This window comes from Haliotis rubra, unplaced genomic scaffold (assembly GCF_003918875.1).
Source record: "Haliotis rubra isolate DU_JTF1 unplaced genomic scaffold, ASM391887v1 Scf968, whole genome shotgun sequence".
Taxonomy (NCBI): domain Eukaryota; kingdom Metazoa; phylum Mollusca; class Gastropoda; order Lepetellida; family Haliotidae; genus Haliotis; species Haliotis rubra.
Genome location: NW_025767710.1, coordinates 203,114 through 218,199, shown reverse-complemented (window position 1 = coordinate 218,199; position 15,086 = coordinate 203,114). Strand labels below are relative to the sequence as shown.

Sequence of the window (15,086 nt, the reverse complement as noted above, 5' to 3'; positions counted from 1 at the left end):
TACATATGTTTTGATGGTTAGTTATACCTGGTCTAAATCGAAGTCTGTACATTTGCTTTGATATACCGTGTCAGCGAAGGAGAATAATCAGCCAAATGTACATTTGGTATGAAAGCTAAAATAGTTGTGAAAATGCCATGAAAGAATCAGTGAAAACACCAGGTGTTCTACAACACGTGTAGTAATCGGAACTCTTAATACAATCAAGAAACATCGCGTTGTTTAACTAACAAATATAGCTGTATGTGTACTGCTTCTTATAAAGGGAAAACATGTCATTCGGGCGACAGGTAATATTATTCACACTGAAAATAATAATTGCAAAGTGCGCTGTTCAAGACATACCCGCTTTCATAGCGATAAAGATCGCCATTGAGTTTTGATCATTTGGTTACAATCAGGGTAAGAATAAACTGTCGGGGGCGGTGGGGTAGCCTAGTGGTTAAAGCGTTGGCTCGTCACGCCGAAAACCCGGGTTCGATTCCCCACCTGGGCACAATGTGTGAAGCCCATTTCTGATGTCCCCCGCCTTGATATTGCTGGAATATTGCTAAAAGCGGCGTAAAACCCAACTCAGTCAGTCAGTCAATAAACTGTCACATGACCGCTAGCGGTTATATAGAGCAGTGAACGTCGGTCAGTGGAGCTACATATACTGTATCTACAGGTTCGTATGTCTCAACTCGTTCTAGTAATGTACGTATGCCGCATAGGCTTTTTACTAGGCACTTTCGTTATAGGTGTATATATATAGCAAAGGCACCAAACAATATGGTCATTACTGATGGATTAACGTGCTTGAGTGACAAAACAATTTTCACTGATCAAAATCACTCTCAGCTAAACGCAGAGTCTGACTACATCTTATGTGAATGCATTTATAATCACTTTAAATTAGTGAGTGAGTGAGTGAATATTATTTAACGCCGCATCGGACCTTTTGCAGCTATTCGCGGCGATAATTAGTGAAGATACCGGGTGCTTGAAAACATGAACATCTCTATAAAGGATTAACATTTTGTTAGCGTAAATGAAACTGAATATAAAAATATATGCAAATAATATTCTAATTATCTACCATTGTTTTACATTTATTGTGTTTCGCTTATCAGAAGATTCGGTACATCGTGTCACGATAACAGTTTAATGACGTCACATACCGATACATAAATATGAGTGAGATATTTGCTACATTAAGTTAATGTTATGGACTAGTTTCTGTCGGTATGTATACAAACAGCTTTAAGCTACTGTTTCATTGGTGAACTGCAGTCAGCTAAGTAGTTTTAGTTGAGTTTGTATTTATTCACGGGCCAGTGGGGTGGCCTGGTGGTTAAAGCGTTCGCTCGTCACATCGAATACCTAGGTTCGATTCCCCACATGGGTTACACTGTGTTAAACCCATTTCTGTTGTCCCCGTCGTGATATTAGAAATACTCTCACATAACTCCTGTTCTGCAGAGATTACACTGGCTTCCCATATCAGACAGAATCCAATACAAACTAACCCTTTTTGGTTTCAAGTGTCTCAATAACCCAGCTCCAAAGTATCTATCCGACCTGATCACCAGATATCAGCCCCACCCAAGTCTCCGATCTGAAAATCATGGTCTTCTTGTTGTCCCACACTTTAGGTCCAGCACCAGGTTTGGGGATCGATCATTTCAGGTGGCAGGACCCACTCTCTGGATTCATCTTCCACTGGAGCTAAGCACAATAAACAACCTGAAGATTTTCAAATCTAAACTGAAGACATACCTTTTTAAGAAAACATACAGTGTCTAACTTTTCATTCTTGAGTTGTTCCGAAAGCGCTACTGAGCAGTACATTTGGACTGGAATTGGCGCTATATAAATGTTTTCATGATGATGATGATGATGATGATGATGATGATATTGCTGGAATATGGCTAAAAGCAGCGTAAAATTAAATTCACTCACTCGCTCACTCTCTCACAATCCATACTGCAATGACGAACGATGTGTCTTAGCATGACAAGTTTAGCTTTCATAAATCTTATCTTACCAGATATATATCTCCGTCTGCAGTAGAACGTAGTCTACCGTGAAGCTGATAGCTGTAAAGATACACTTATGACCCATCGGTAATAACACAAGCATTATTCAGTACAGGGTCACGAGAACACAATTCCAAAGGAAAACACAAATTATCTTTAAATAAACATATAATGCCAGGCAAAATATGAGTATACAGTCACCTTTGATGGTGGCTTAAAATGGCATAGATGAGGAATATTTATTCGACGGATATGCATGATACCGGCATCATAGCTATGTTTTGGACCTTAAGTTTGTTGAGATTCGAAAACTGTTTTCAGTCTAGTAACCTTTTCATGCCGTTTATATATGTTTGATCAACTCCAAGTTGTAAGCTCAGTTTATAATGAAAATTGTAGACACTCTGTACTTTTAATAAAAACTAACTATGTCTTAAATTTCCACTTACATTAAATAGGGCATGAAATCTGGGAAAATAATAGATACTCATATACTGGGAATGTCAGGAGACACAAACGTTTGGGAAAAACCTACAAATTTGGCTTAACAATTTATACCCTCATCCATTGCTATTATCAAAACATATGGTTTGGTTTGGTATTCTACATCATAATATATTACTAAATCACATCATCATTGCAGCAAAAAGACACATTTACATATTCAGCATTAAGACTACACATCCGAACGTATCTTTATTTATTAAAACTCTGAAAGAAAGATTCTTTGTGGAAAACCATAATAATAATAAAATAGAACGTTTCAATCATAAATGGGTCCTTCTCTTCCCAGTAGTTTGATGAATTAAAAATATATCCATATTTACCTGATATCATATTTCTCTTTTATTGACTTATATATGTGTATTAAAATGATATTGACATAATATCCGTACATCATCCATCTGTCTGTACCTCACTTTTGTACATATGACATTGTAATCTTGGGAACCAATAAAAAAAGAATAACAAAATAGATACCCATAAACTCATTGCATAGGCCACGACAACATTTCTGTGGAGAATTGGTTTACAAAACCAAGTGCTTGCTGTAATAGGTAAACGAGAATAGGGTTGCTACAGTCGAATAATGATATGACTGTGCCCAACCGTGCCATATTGCTTACATTGTTGGCCATGATTTCACTCTGGTGCGTCAAGCCCAGACTCGATAATTAAGAGTGATATACTTTACACTAATTAAGTGCGGCAAAAACAAACTGCAGTGATCATGTTCGCTTTTGCAGAGAAAAGCAGTATGCGAACATCTAATACAGATGCTTGGAACTCGAACAAGAAGCAGTCGATCGTGATAGATATCAAAACATACTTTCAAAATTGACATTGTCAGACAGATGTTTAAACAAATGATGTTCATAAGATGATACATACAGACACGCACTCCCTTCAATATCTATAAACATATAAAATATTATTTTCACTATTTATACTACTATTTTTTTAAAATGGACAAAGTTGTTCATCTTGAAAGCTCACGTTTAATGACATTGCATCCCAAATTGATGTCTACGTCCATGGAAGACAAAGACGTTAAAACGACCACAACACCGACAATGATATGATGTATTGAGTCATTTCAAAGTGAATAAAACTGACATGAAAAAATCGTTTGCTTTATCATTACCATATATAAGATTAATTTTTGTTTTCACACAACGCCTTTGTGCTTAGCAAACTTCAACATTTGAATTATAAAACCATAAAATTTTCAAAATAAGGCAGCTGAAATTGAAATTAAACTAACGCAGCACTAAAAGGAAATTAATGAACCGTACTCTAGTTCCTCATAAGGGCCGTAAAAAATATTAGCCCCATAAAGTGATTACTGGAGGATGTGTTCACTTATTAATAATCCATATATTCATAGTCCGAAATAGTAATGTGAAGCCACGCCTGATGCCTCGTCACTAACCAGTGTGAAAAGATGGTGACGACAATATTGTGACTAACGTACTATGACAAACGTATTGTGACTTAAGCATCGACACTAATTTACTCCAGACCCTGTGTGACATTTCTGATGCTGGATCGGAAAGCCCTGATACTGTCATTGGAGTTTTATTACATCTAGATGGCCGATCAAAGTAGTCAAATAGTGAGATTCGTATTGTATTTTCGCCGTATTTGACACAGTACAATACATACGACTACTAGACCATAGTCGCTGTTTTAGTGTTAACTCCCCTTGCTGACATCAGTACAAATAGCATTGTTTAAATGAGACAAATTAATATTTCATCTTTACATATAAAGACGAGTTTGAACGAATTCAAAAATAAAAATAGGAATGAGAATGTTATTTTTAAATATTGTTAAAATGACGTTATTTGTTTTGTCCAGGGATATTTGTAATAGAAACATGTCTTTGAAACACTGATATATATAATATTGAAAATAACATTGATATGTAAACAGTAAAATGTGTTGGGCTTGATATTATGTGCACGAGAGATTTCTGTTATATATTCTAACTATATTGAATTTCGCAAAACTATCAGGTAAATGTCACGGATGTAATCAGAGGTTATGGGTAGGTGGTTTGGGGGTTGGGGTTATGTTTTTAAGGCGAGGGTTGAGTGGAAAATGGAAAGCACTTATTGGACGTAAGGATAGAGTTGAACGCTACCATATGTAGCCAGAGTCGTTCCTGTTACACACTGCTATCGAGTAACAAGACCTGGCTTAGTCTCCCTGCCTCTAATGGCGCAGCGAAAGCCCCGTAATGATCACAAAACACAATAAAAGATCGTCAGTCTTGTATAGAAATGGATTTCGATAGAAAGCCATTCTTCTCGGTTTAGTCTACTACAGACTTTCGGTTAGTATGGCTTATGTTCTGCACGTGCGTCACGCGCGACGTCTGCGGGACTCCATCGTTCGGAAGGGGCTGCAGAAGCTGACGAGTCGGTCTGGGGGTGGGGAGCCGACTCTTGCCGAGTGTTGCCGAGTCAGGCGGAGTAATGAACATACACAGTTGATTCGTTGGAAGTCGGGAAGTGATCAGTGCCATATACGGGAGCGATAGGCCGGGGAAAATGACCATTAAAACCGCCATGCATATATTCGCGAATCAAATCGCCGAGCTATGAATGGAGAAAGATCAATTATAGGAGCCTAATTGCCGAGTAAGGCCACGTGTGTAAGGGGACAAAAGAGCACGGGGCGTATAAATATCCGGGGGACACTTGCCCACATCACACACTCACTACAAATCGTTAATCGAGGGAAAGCGCGTTTTCATGAGGCGATTACACGCAAATTGTTTGTTTATTTGCTTTAAAATCAGTTTCAGTGATGTCTCGCTCTTTCTATGTGGATTCTCTGATGGTAAAGCCTGGTCACTCATCGTCCGAGTCATCTAGGGGGGTAAACCCTTCCATCCCGGTCAGTGAAGCCTTACTGTCCCGCCACCTCCTACACTCGGCCGCACCCCTCCCCAGCTACGTCCGACACCCAGGGGAAATGCTTGGATTCTGTTGCCCACTATGTATACACCCTTCTCCGTCGGCCGCTGTACCCACAACAGTGTCCGCAGCCACCCCCCTCAAGCCTGCTTCTACCCTAGTGCCTATGCCAAAAACTATGATCGGGGGACACCTGACCCAAGGGTTTAATCATCAGTACCCCCACCTGGACTTGGTGACGTCATACTCCCAACACCAGCCTCACTCCGCTGTCACTACCCAGTACGAACCTGTCTCCCAGAAGCGGCCACGATGTACAAACAGCGGTAAGTTTAGACATTATTTTTACATTCTGGTTGACCATTCTGTTCTACACGATTCGGATATTCCAAGAGTATATGCCAAGCTTGCCGCTAAATTCCTAGTGTTGAGTCAATCACTGCGTGGCCTTACATTGTTGTGAAGCGTTCTTCACATGTAAAGAACTATTAAAAAAGGTAACATCGTTAATCGCTTGTTGGGAAGAATGACAATATTTAGTGTTAACTTCAGGAGGCTTGCAATATGTTACGCAGGGACAAACAGTCGTTTACTTGAAATAAACTTCATTCAAATTCGTTTTCTCTATAAAGTGTTTTCCAAACCTCCAATTTAGTGTTTTGCAAATTTTACAAATGATTTCTCTCTTTCAAATGATTTGTTTTGATTTCTCAAAACAAATACCCATCTTTAAAATCACAATTTACAGATGTGGATCTTTGTTTTTGATGCAGCTAATTCATACTGTGCTCTAAGCCAACACAGTTGAGATTATTGACAACAAAAGACTATCCTTGAAGTAGAAGAGCGATGCAATCAATAGTACATGGCCTACACTATTTAGGAAATCACTTTTCCAAGTTTTCTTTTCAAAAATGATACGGGAATAACCTAATTTAAAAATTAACATAATATTAAATTGCCAACATATTGCAAGTATGAAACTGAATTTAAAAATAAACCATATAAAAATATATTGACCCGTCGAACATATTGTGCGTTCAATGTCCCTTCTGTCCAATACTGAACCACGCCCTTAGCCACGCCCACTGTCTTCAAAAGCTTTGTGAAAGTAATAGACTTGGGTTTATCACCAAAGTTCAGAGGTCACATCACTATCGAATTCGGTTTATTGTAGTTTCATGGTTGAAATAAAATACAGTGACCATTTGACTTTGACTTAATAGAAAATTTGATATCGGCATTTGGTAGAACTAATTTCATGACATTTGCGTTTTAACACTATGAGAACAGAGAAATACTTCTTGAACAAAATTAATTTAAATATGATGATTTTGCCGGAGTAAATTCTTTTTCACAGTTGCAAGAACGCAATAACACATCGTAATACAAATACATAGACAGAAATGATTTATTCATCTTTTACATATTTCGATAGCCTATTGTTTGACAACAACGACAATTTAGTATTCAGTTTTATGAATGACATTCAATATTTTTTGAACATGTAAATACAGTTAAATTCGAGTAAGGAAGAAATTCCTGAATGTCTACTTCTTTATTATGAGGAAAATGACGTTTTAGAGTGCACGCTTCTTCTTCACCTCGTCAGCTGAACATATGCTCTAATAGGTTGTGTTCCTTCTAATAAAGAAGTTGACAATCCTCCTCCGTATGTTTATAGTCTTTCAAAGTGGATGAGACCTAGAATTGAAACAATGAAGGGAATAAATTATGTACTGCCTTCACTTGTCTGTAGGGGGTTAGAATGAATGTGAACCGAGACATCATTGCGATATTTAAAGCATTTGTCTTGCCGTTGAATGATAAAACGGAAAGGCCCACAGTCGGGTAATGTAAGACGAATAACACAACGCGTTCAAAGTTTTATCGAATCCGCAATTTTAATTAAATCTTAAGCGTATATTCATGCATCTCGTGACGTCGAATCCGATTTTAAAGATTCTGGTTATCTGTTTAACTGAAACGGCAAACTTTACACAATACAATGTATATAAATGCAAGGAATTCTTTTAAGCATGACGAAACGCTGTTTATTTCCTTTTTTCACAAAACTTGATTTATTAATATTTTCTCTTTATTTTCCAACTAACGATACACGGTATATGCTTCACGAGGGTGTTATATTCTCTTAAATACTTCTTGAATTCTTAAGAACGTTATGCGACATCTTTGTATTCGTAGTAGTATTAAAATATGGTCTCTACAGGTGAATTTACAGCTCAGTTACATTCGTATTCTTGCCTTGCATGTTGTGGTACTATTTATGCATATTCTAAGAGTATTCAATAATGCAAGTGTCTGCATTAAAAACCGCAGTGTAATTCATTGTGTTCTCACGTATCAACGTTGAATTTCAGATGTGAACGGACCGTCGGACGATCTGCCAAGCAGCAAGCGGATTCGTACAGCGTTCACAAGCACACAGCTCTTAGATCTTGAGAGAGAATTTGCATCGAACATGTATCTTTCCCGGCTTCGTCGTATCGAGATCGCAACATATCTCAACCTATCAGAGAAACAAGTGAAGATCTGGTTCCAGAATAGGCGTGTCAAATACAAGAAAGAAGGCGGGTCTGACTCACGTGACCAATGCCGCTGCTTGCGCACGTGCTCCTCGCGACACGACAAACGGAAGATTGACAGCTCGTGTGAAGGGAAAGGCGAAAGGGGCGTGTCTTGTGGGCGCGATGAGACAAGCAGCGAAGAGGAAGACGAGGAAATTTGCATGTCTGAATCGGATTTGCCTTCGTGTCTGACAGGGACCGACTGTGAAACTGATTCACGTTTACCTCACGCGGAGGGGAGGGAGCGGCCGACTGACACGACGGTGTCGGAAAAACACAGAGAGGACCTTGCAATCTGAACACTGTAGGACAATACAAAACCGAGGGCCGGAGTTGTGCAATATGACTTGATATATATTATATTTACCATTTACTGTTTACATATGTATTTAATAATATGTGCAATATATTCTCAGGGCGTCAGAGATACAATTAGGCTGTTGATAGGACTAACTGTGTTCATTGAAAGGCATATGCGATACATTGATAAAGGAATATTTTGTGAGATCCTTTTAACGTTGTTTAATATTTTCACAATGTACAAACTATTAAAATGCCACATGCTATGGTGTCAGGTTATCCTGGTATATCGCCACCTGTCCAGGAAATATAGAATCATATTTTTTGAATCGACACTGTTCATATTTGACGTGAATTTGAAACCTATGCATGTATGACAAATTGCCTTCACAGTTGCATTGTTGTATTTATGACTGCTACCTGATCGCCGCCGATATGCATCACCAAGTGCCTGTCCCGTTATCGAGTCGCCCGCTAAGCAAGGGGACCTGCTATTTGTACATGTTGAATAAATGGTTATAAACCATCTGTATATATCTTTTAGTTTTACAATAAATCTTGACATTTATCTCACTTGTTTTCCCATTTCTTTCCATGTCAAAGCTCGACATGCTAAGCAGAGGACGCATAATTTATGTTATGACTGACACGTCGAAACATTCATTTGTGTCCAACAGTCATATGTCACCGGGGCATATTGCGGTGCCCGACACACGATGAATTGTGTCTATCCAATATGTTTTAAAGGGAACAATTTGAAATTTAGGCAGGTTATTATAATGCAGAGGGACACGTGTTTCATCATTATCAGCCGTAGCCCTGGCGTCAGGCTTACTATAAACATGTTGACAAGCCAGCCCCCTCCCTGAGTTACAGCTCTCTGTATCCCCACCCTTCCAGCAACCCCTTTCATGAGGGAACATCTTTGTCGTCATCTGCAGCATTGTCCAACACGAAAATACTCCCCTATTAGGAAAACCGTCACAGCAAACATGGTTAAGTAATGTCAACTGATTAATGCCGTCAACATATCGGGGATAGCTGATAGTATCTCCTGTTTCGCTTTATTTTTCATTTTATTTAGAGTCACAGTTTTAACACGGTCAGATTTACACGTGATGTATTGACATATGATGATAATTTTTTAAATTTTTGGAGTTTTACTTCAGGTTTCGAGGGTTTATATATGTTAACCCTTTCCATATATACACTTTATTACTCAAAGGAACCACCAACGGTGGTACATGAGTTATATTTACACATAGTTATATAGAGGCTCCAGCAAGATGGCATACACAACATTCAGAAATCTTGACAGTTTTTTCAGGACATGTACCCTATTATTCCCAACAATTTGCTTATATTTGGACATTTAAGGCCATTTATAATAACAATAACTGATAAAAGAAGAACGTTCATTCGCCAATGCTTTACATCTAAATAAATAGTGGAATTCGTCGCCATTTTGTTGAGAGTTACACAATGTACAAAATCTCGAATACCCGAGTCATCACGGATGTGCTGTTTTCATACAAATATTTGAATGGTGTTTGTAAGTGATACACATGAACGTGAGTACTTATGGTTGTCAATTTCTATATTATCAAGTACACAACGTTTATTCTTACACCTCCATCGGGTCTAATAAACGAGTAAGTAGTTAAACCAAATTGCGTGTTCCTTATAATAAACACGTTCACATTCATCCTGTATTCACTTCCAAATGTATACATCTTATATCCAATGTTCATAAATGATTTGCATTTTGATCCCAGTGGAATCGGTTTCGAAAGATGATCGAAGCTGAATATTCCCTGGTGTTGACAATTATGAATACTTACTTTAGGTATAACATTCGCAGGTAATTCAGTATAAAATAGGTAAGATGACTGAGTGACTTAAAGCAGCATTCACAAAAGCTAACACCGGGAAAGCTGAACATAACGTCATTGTTTAGATGATGACCAAATAACATTTAAGCCAAGTGTAGCCATTAATGTGGATATCAGACAAGAAAACAGGAGTAAGCATACTAGGTTTAGCATATTGAGGCTTTGTGTGAGTTAAAGTTTTAGATGCTGTTAAATAACTACCACAAAGATAATGGTTCAATACCTGCTCCAAAATCTCAGTTAACGACTGCATCTTAAGGTCGATACTCTAAGCTCTTAGTGATATGGAAGATCAAACTAAACGAACACATAGATAAGTGGTTTTAGCTTCATGTCTCACCGCACAATTAACGTAATTCATTCTACGGTATACAAAATATAATTGTCTGGTAAAAAGAAGTATACATCCATAGCCCAACAATATTGCGGTTTCATGTCTGCAGAAATTCTGCATTGCTTCCGACCACTTATTTTTGTTTGTAATATCACCCAAAGGATTATGTATTTTTAGCACATGGTTTGATGATGGCCAAACGAAGTGTGAGTGAGTGAGTTTCGTTTCACACCGCACTCAGCAATATTCCAGCTATATTGCGGCGGTCTGTAAACAATCGAGTCTGGACCAGACAATCCAGTGATCAACAACATTAGCATCGATCTGCGCAATTGGGAACCGATGACATGTGTCAACCAAGTCAGCGAGCCTGACCACCCGATCCCGTTAGTCGCCTCTTACGACAAGCGTGGGTTACTGAAGGTTCATTCTAACCAGGACCTTCACGGGTTGCTAAATGAAGAAGAAACCCCGAATGGCTGGTTATTCGATGGCGATGTGACGATGCTGTCCTATTTGTTTCTTGAATCCTATGTTTGCAGTATTATGGCCTCTGACTATAGTTTAGTATTGTTTTGAAAACGTAACTATAATTGTACTTATTTGGTCACATCAATTTTGAAGACGCGCGCTTCTATATCCCCGACATGTCTTTATCAACACAACAGAGTTCCAAGATTAAGGATGCTATAAACGAATGTTCAAAATACATTTACAGCTCGCACAGAAATGATCATTCCTTATGTTTCAGCAACGTTTTGTTTTGCAGAGAACATCATGTATATTAATTGAGACATTGTATTTTTCCTCGTCACTTGGTTGGTAGTATGTTCTTTTCAATATAAAGGGGACACGTGTTAAAGAGAAGGGCACATTGTGGGACAGAATTGAAAGGTTTGCTTCTAATATCTTAATCAACCTGTTTCTATTGCTGCGATCATTTCCTTACTTCTTTTGTAGGAATTTAGAAAACCTTAATGTTTATTATTCCAAACATCTTGAACTTCATTACCGTATTGGAAGTATTAAAAATTAGAAATCATAATAGAATGAATTTATGAAATAATAAATTATTGAAGACCATATGCTTGAAATCAAATCCAAACAGCAATAAAAGGCGATCTATATGATCAAATTGACAACTTTAAAAGAAATAACACATGAAAGATTTATGAAATAATAACGAAATATCTTTAAATAGTACCTACAACTTTTCTTCAATCAGGAAATGCACCATGTTTAAATGTTCTTCTCGCATGTGGGGGTATTGTGATCCATTAAACGTCATAGCTAAAGCAATTTCACATTTCAATATAATCACAGTAAATATCCCCCTACCACTCCGTGAATGTAAATTTCGGTGACTTTTATTCAGTCCCAATAATCCAACGGGGTTCACTTGTAATTAAGTGTGTCATTTGACTGTTAATTGAATACTCATTGTTGAAATTTTACAAAAATAAAAAAAATCTTCCCCCGTTTTGAATAACACTACGCCCCCGATTTGATATTTACGGTAGAAGGATTAAGCAGCCAACATATGAAGGGTTGTAGGGGGCAATATGTTGTGTTGAGGAGGGTGGTGTTGTCATAGCGCCGACAACTTTTGTTAGCGCAGTGATCAACAGGCGTATTGAATGCGGTCCTTTATATTCAGGTACAACATGCACCCCTATACTGAAAAGCATTAGGTAATAGCGGTTGTCAGATTGGCAAGCTAGGGTCGTTTTGTAGAATAAATGGTGCATGTCTCTTGGTGGATTGGAAATAACTTGATAACCTGATGTAAGGCTCTGTTGGCTACAATAGTATGCATGTCTTTATGACTCTTCCAAAGAATAGCCTGACAATATTGCGGTTTGATGTCTGCAGAAATTCTGCATTGCTTCCGACCACTTATTCTTGTTTGTGATATCACCAAACGATTATGTATTTTTTGTCACATGGTTTGCAGGACAGAATACTCCCAGCTTTCGGCGATACCTGCTATCATCATTATTTTATAGTGATCGATGAACACATTGTTATGTTACATACTGATGGAAATAAAGGAACACATGAAAGTACAAAATTAATGTTCCAATATAGTTTTCAAATTTCTTGCTTTGTATTGCACTGTGTTGGTGAAAATCTGGGAACACATAAAGGAAAACCTGTATTTGTATGTGTTCCCTTATTCGTTTCCATACTAGGATATCATGTTGTTATGAACATTTTTGGTCAATTTTAAGGTTCCATGCGGTTTTAAATCGCATGACTGCACTGATCGTTTCAGACTGTTCAGTAGAACTACAAGTGACATATAACGTAATGCTTAAGCTCGTAAGGTCCCGGTTGAATTGGTCTTCAGAAACACATGTTTGTCCACGGATCAACAGCATGAGCGTCGATCTATGAGAAACAACTGGGATACGATAACATGTGTCAACCAAGTTGGCGAGCCTGACCACCCGATCCCGTTAGTCACCTCTTACGACAAGCATTGGTTGCCGAAGACCAATTCTAACCCGGATCTTCACGGTTAACGAAGGAGATAGTCGCACGTTTTATTCTCCTCTCTGTGCTCAAATCATCCATGGGTGTCTACACACACGGAAATGTCATGGGGGAATAATGTCCTACCAATGTAAATATATTCATTTTGTTCTGATGAATCCTTGGATGCTGGTAGCAAATAACATTTGACTCTTACACACGTACCAAGCAATCCTGTGATCCTACATCAACATGATATCCTACCTGGTATCTCCTGTTTAATATACAGAGGGCATTATACCATCATTTGATTTTATTATTTTTATGCGTCGTTTTGAAAATATCTCTATTTAGGTATATTCTATAGAGATGACTTCATTTACTGCTAAAAGCATAATTCAAAATCATTTGAATTTTCAAAAGATAACTTCATTCACAGATTTTTAAAGTGACATATCCAACATATTTCGCATAATTCACAACTGCTGATGGGTATCGTAACCACATTTGGAAATGCATGAACATTCCTTTGAGACACAAAATTGCAAACTGTATATATATGGTAGGTGTCATATGTGCTTACTACTGTCTTCATTCAACCAATTCATTTAACATAAAATAGCCATCTACAGATTACAATTTACAAACTGAATATGTTATGGGTCAATATACATTATCAACTTCAACAACAGTGCTAAAAGCGCATTAAACAAACTTGGTATACTTTCTTTTGACCACCAGTTAAGGTCTCAACACAAATACGTAGGATCTATTTTAGTGTTTCGGACAGTTAAGACAATTGGTAACTTGGACATGCAAATCCTGAAATAATTTTAGATTGTGCATACTAAGTATTCTGAAAAACATTGTTTGGGATCATGATTTTGTCACGTTTATGTCATATGATTTTACGATAGGAATACTGTTTTGTAAAACTAAGAGGCACTATGTTATTGCAACATTATACATAGAAATTTAGAATTTGGCAACTTTGTTGTTGAACTCCATCTTGTTGCATTTGCTTCAGTAGAATATGTTCACGGAATATAGTACATTTTGCATATTATGCAAAGTACTCCATTGAAATATATGTCAAACTAAACATATAGTCATCTTTTAGATACGGTGTTCCACTAACACTTGAGGAGTGTTGCTCTTCTTTAACGTTTTATGACTATATTTCATACAAATCCACGTAGAATATGTTTCATCTTTCGAATAAAGAATTTTTGTAACTTCATGGTCTAACTCAACTGAAATAATTTGGTTGAAAAGTTACTCCTGCGCAAACATATGATCAGTGGTTTAACCGTTCAGTTGTCAGTGTCATAAGTCAATCCATCACTATGTTGAGCAGAATGTTAGTGGAAATGATACCTTTTTTGTTTATTGTGGAAAGACGTATTGTGTGTTGTGAATTAATTCATTCCATCTTTTACGATATTGTGTTTGTGATATTCTTATGTATTTCTATATATGTTTATCAACAAACATGAAACCTTCTGATGTAACCCATATTTCTTTCGAGACAATAGAGTAATATATTATGCAGTCAGGCTGAGTTGGCCAACATTGCAAGGTCAATAAATAATCACACTCAGTATTAGAAACAACAGACGGATAAATTCTGTACTATGAAGTTTTCCTGCCCCTGTACATTTCCGCATATATTTGCTTTAAATTACACAAGAGGCTAATTGACGCTACTAACTATTAAAATGGTTTGGTAATCAATAATAATGAACAGCCCTAGGAAACAATATCCCTTTAACTTTTCCTGAGTGACATCAATTGCTATCATTAAAAAACTAATAAAAAATGACATGTCACAAGTTGATTGTTTCCCTTTTCTATAAATATTTATTTGAGTCAAAGTGACATTGTAATGTTAAGTCGTGTGAAACTAGATTCCTGCAACAACTCGTGTTTGTTTGCCTTAACGACTCGACTGTTAGAAACAGAGGGCGGCTGTGTATTGTAGTCCTACTTTGTAATGAATAACTGTTTCTGATTGTAGCACCAGTACCTCGTGTCTTTGACTGCTAATTGGCACC

The 15,086-nt window shown here is 37.4% G+C and overlaps 1 protein-coding gene across 1 annotated transcript; it reads left to right on the top strand.

Annotated features, from left to right (window-relative positions):
- Window positions 1–5,275: 5,275 nt before the first annotated feature.
- LOC124265228 (GS homeobox 1-like) lies at window positions 5,276–8,875 on the top strand. The gene is made up of 2 exons (XM_046700023.1): window positions 5,276–5,769; window positions 7,825–8,875. Exons 1-2 carry the CDS (start codon window positions 5,334–5,336, stop codon window positions 8,328–8,330), a joined length of 942 nt encoding a protein of 313 aa, XP_046555979.1. The 5' UTR covers window positions 5,276–5,333; the 3' UTR covers window positions 8,331–8,875.
- Window positions 8,876–15,086: the final 6,211 nt, after the last annotated feature.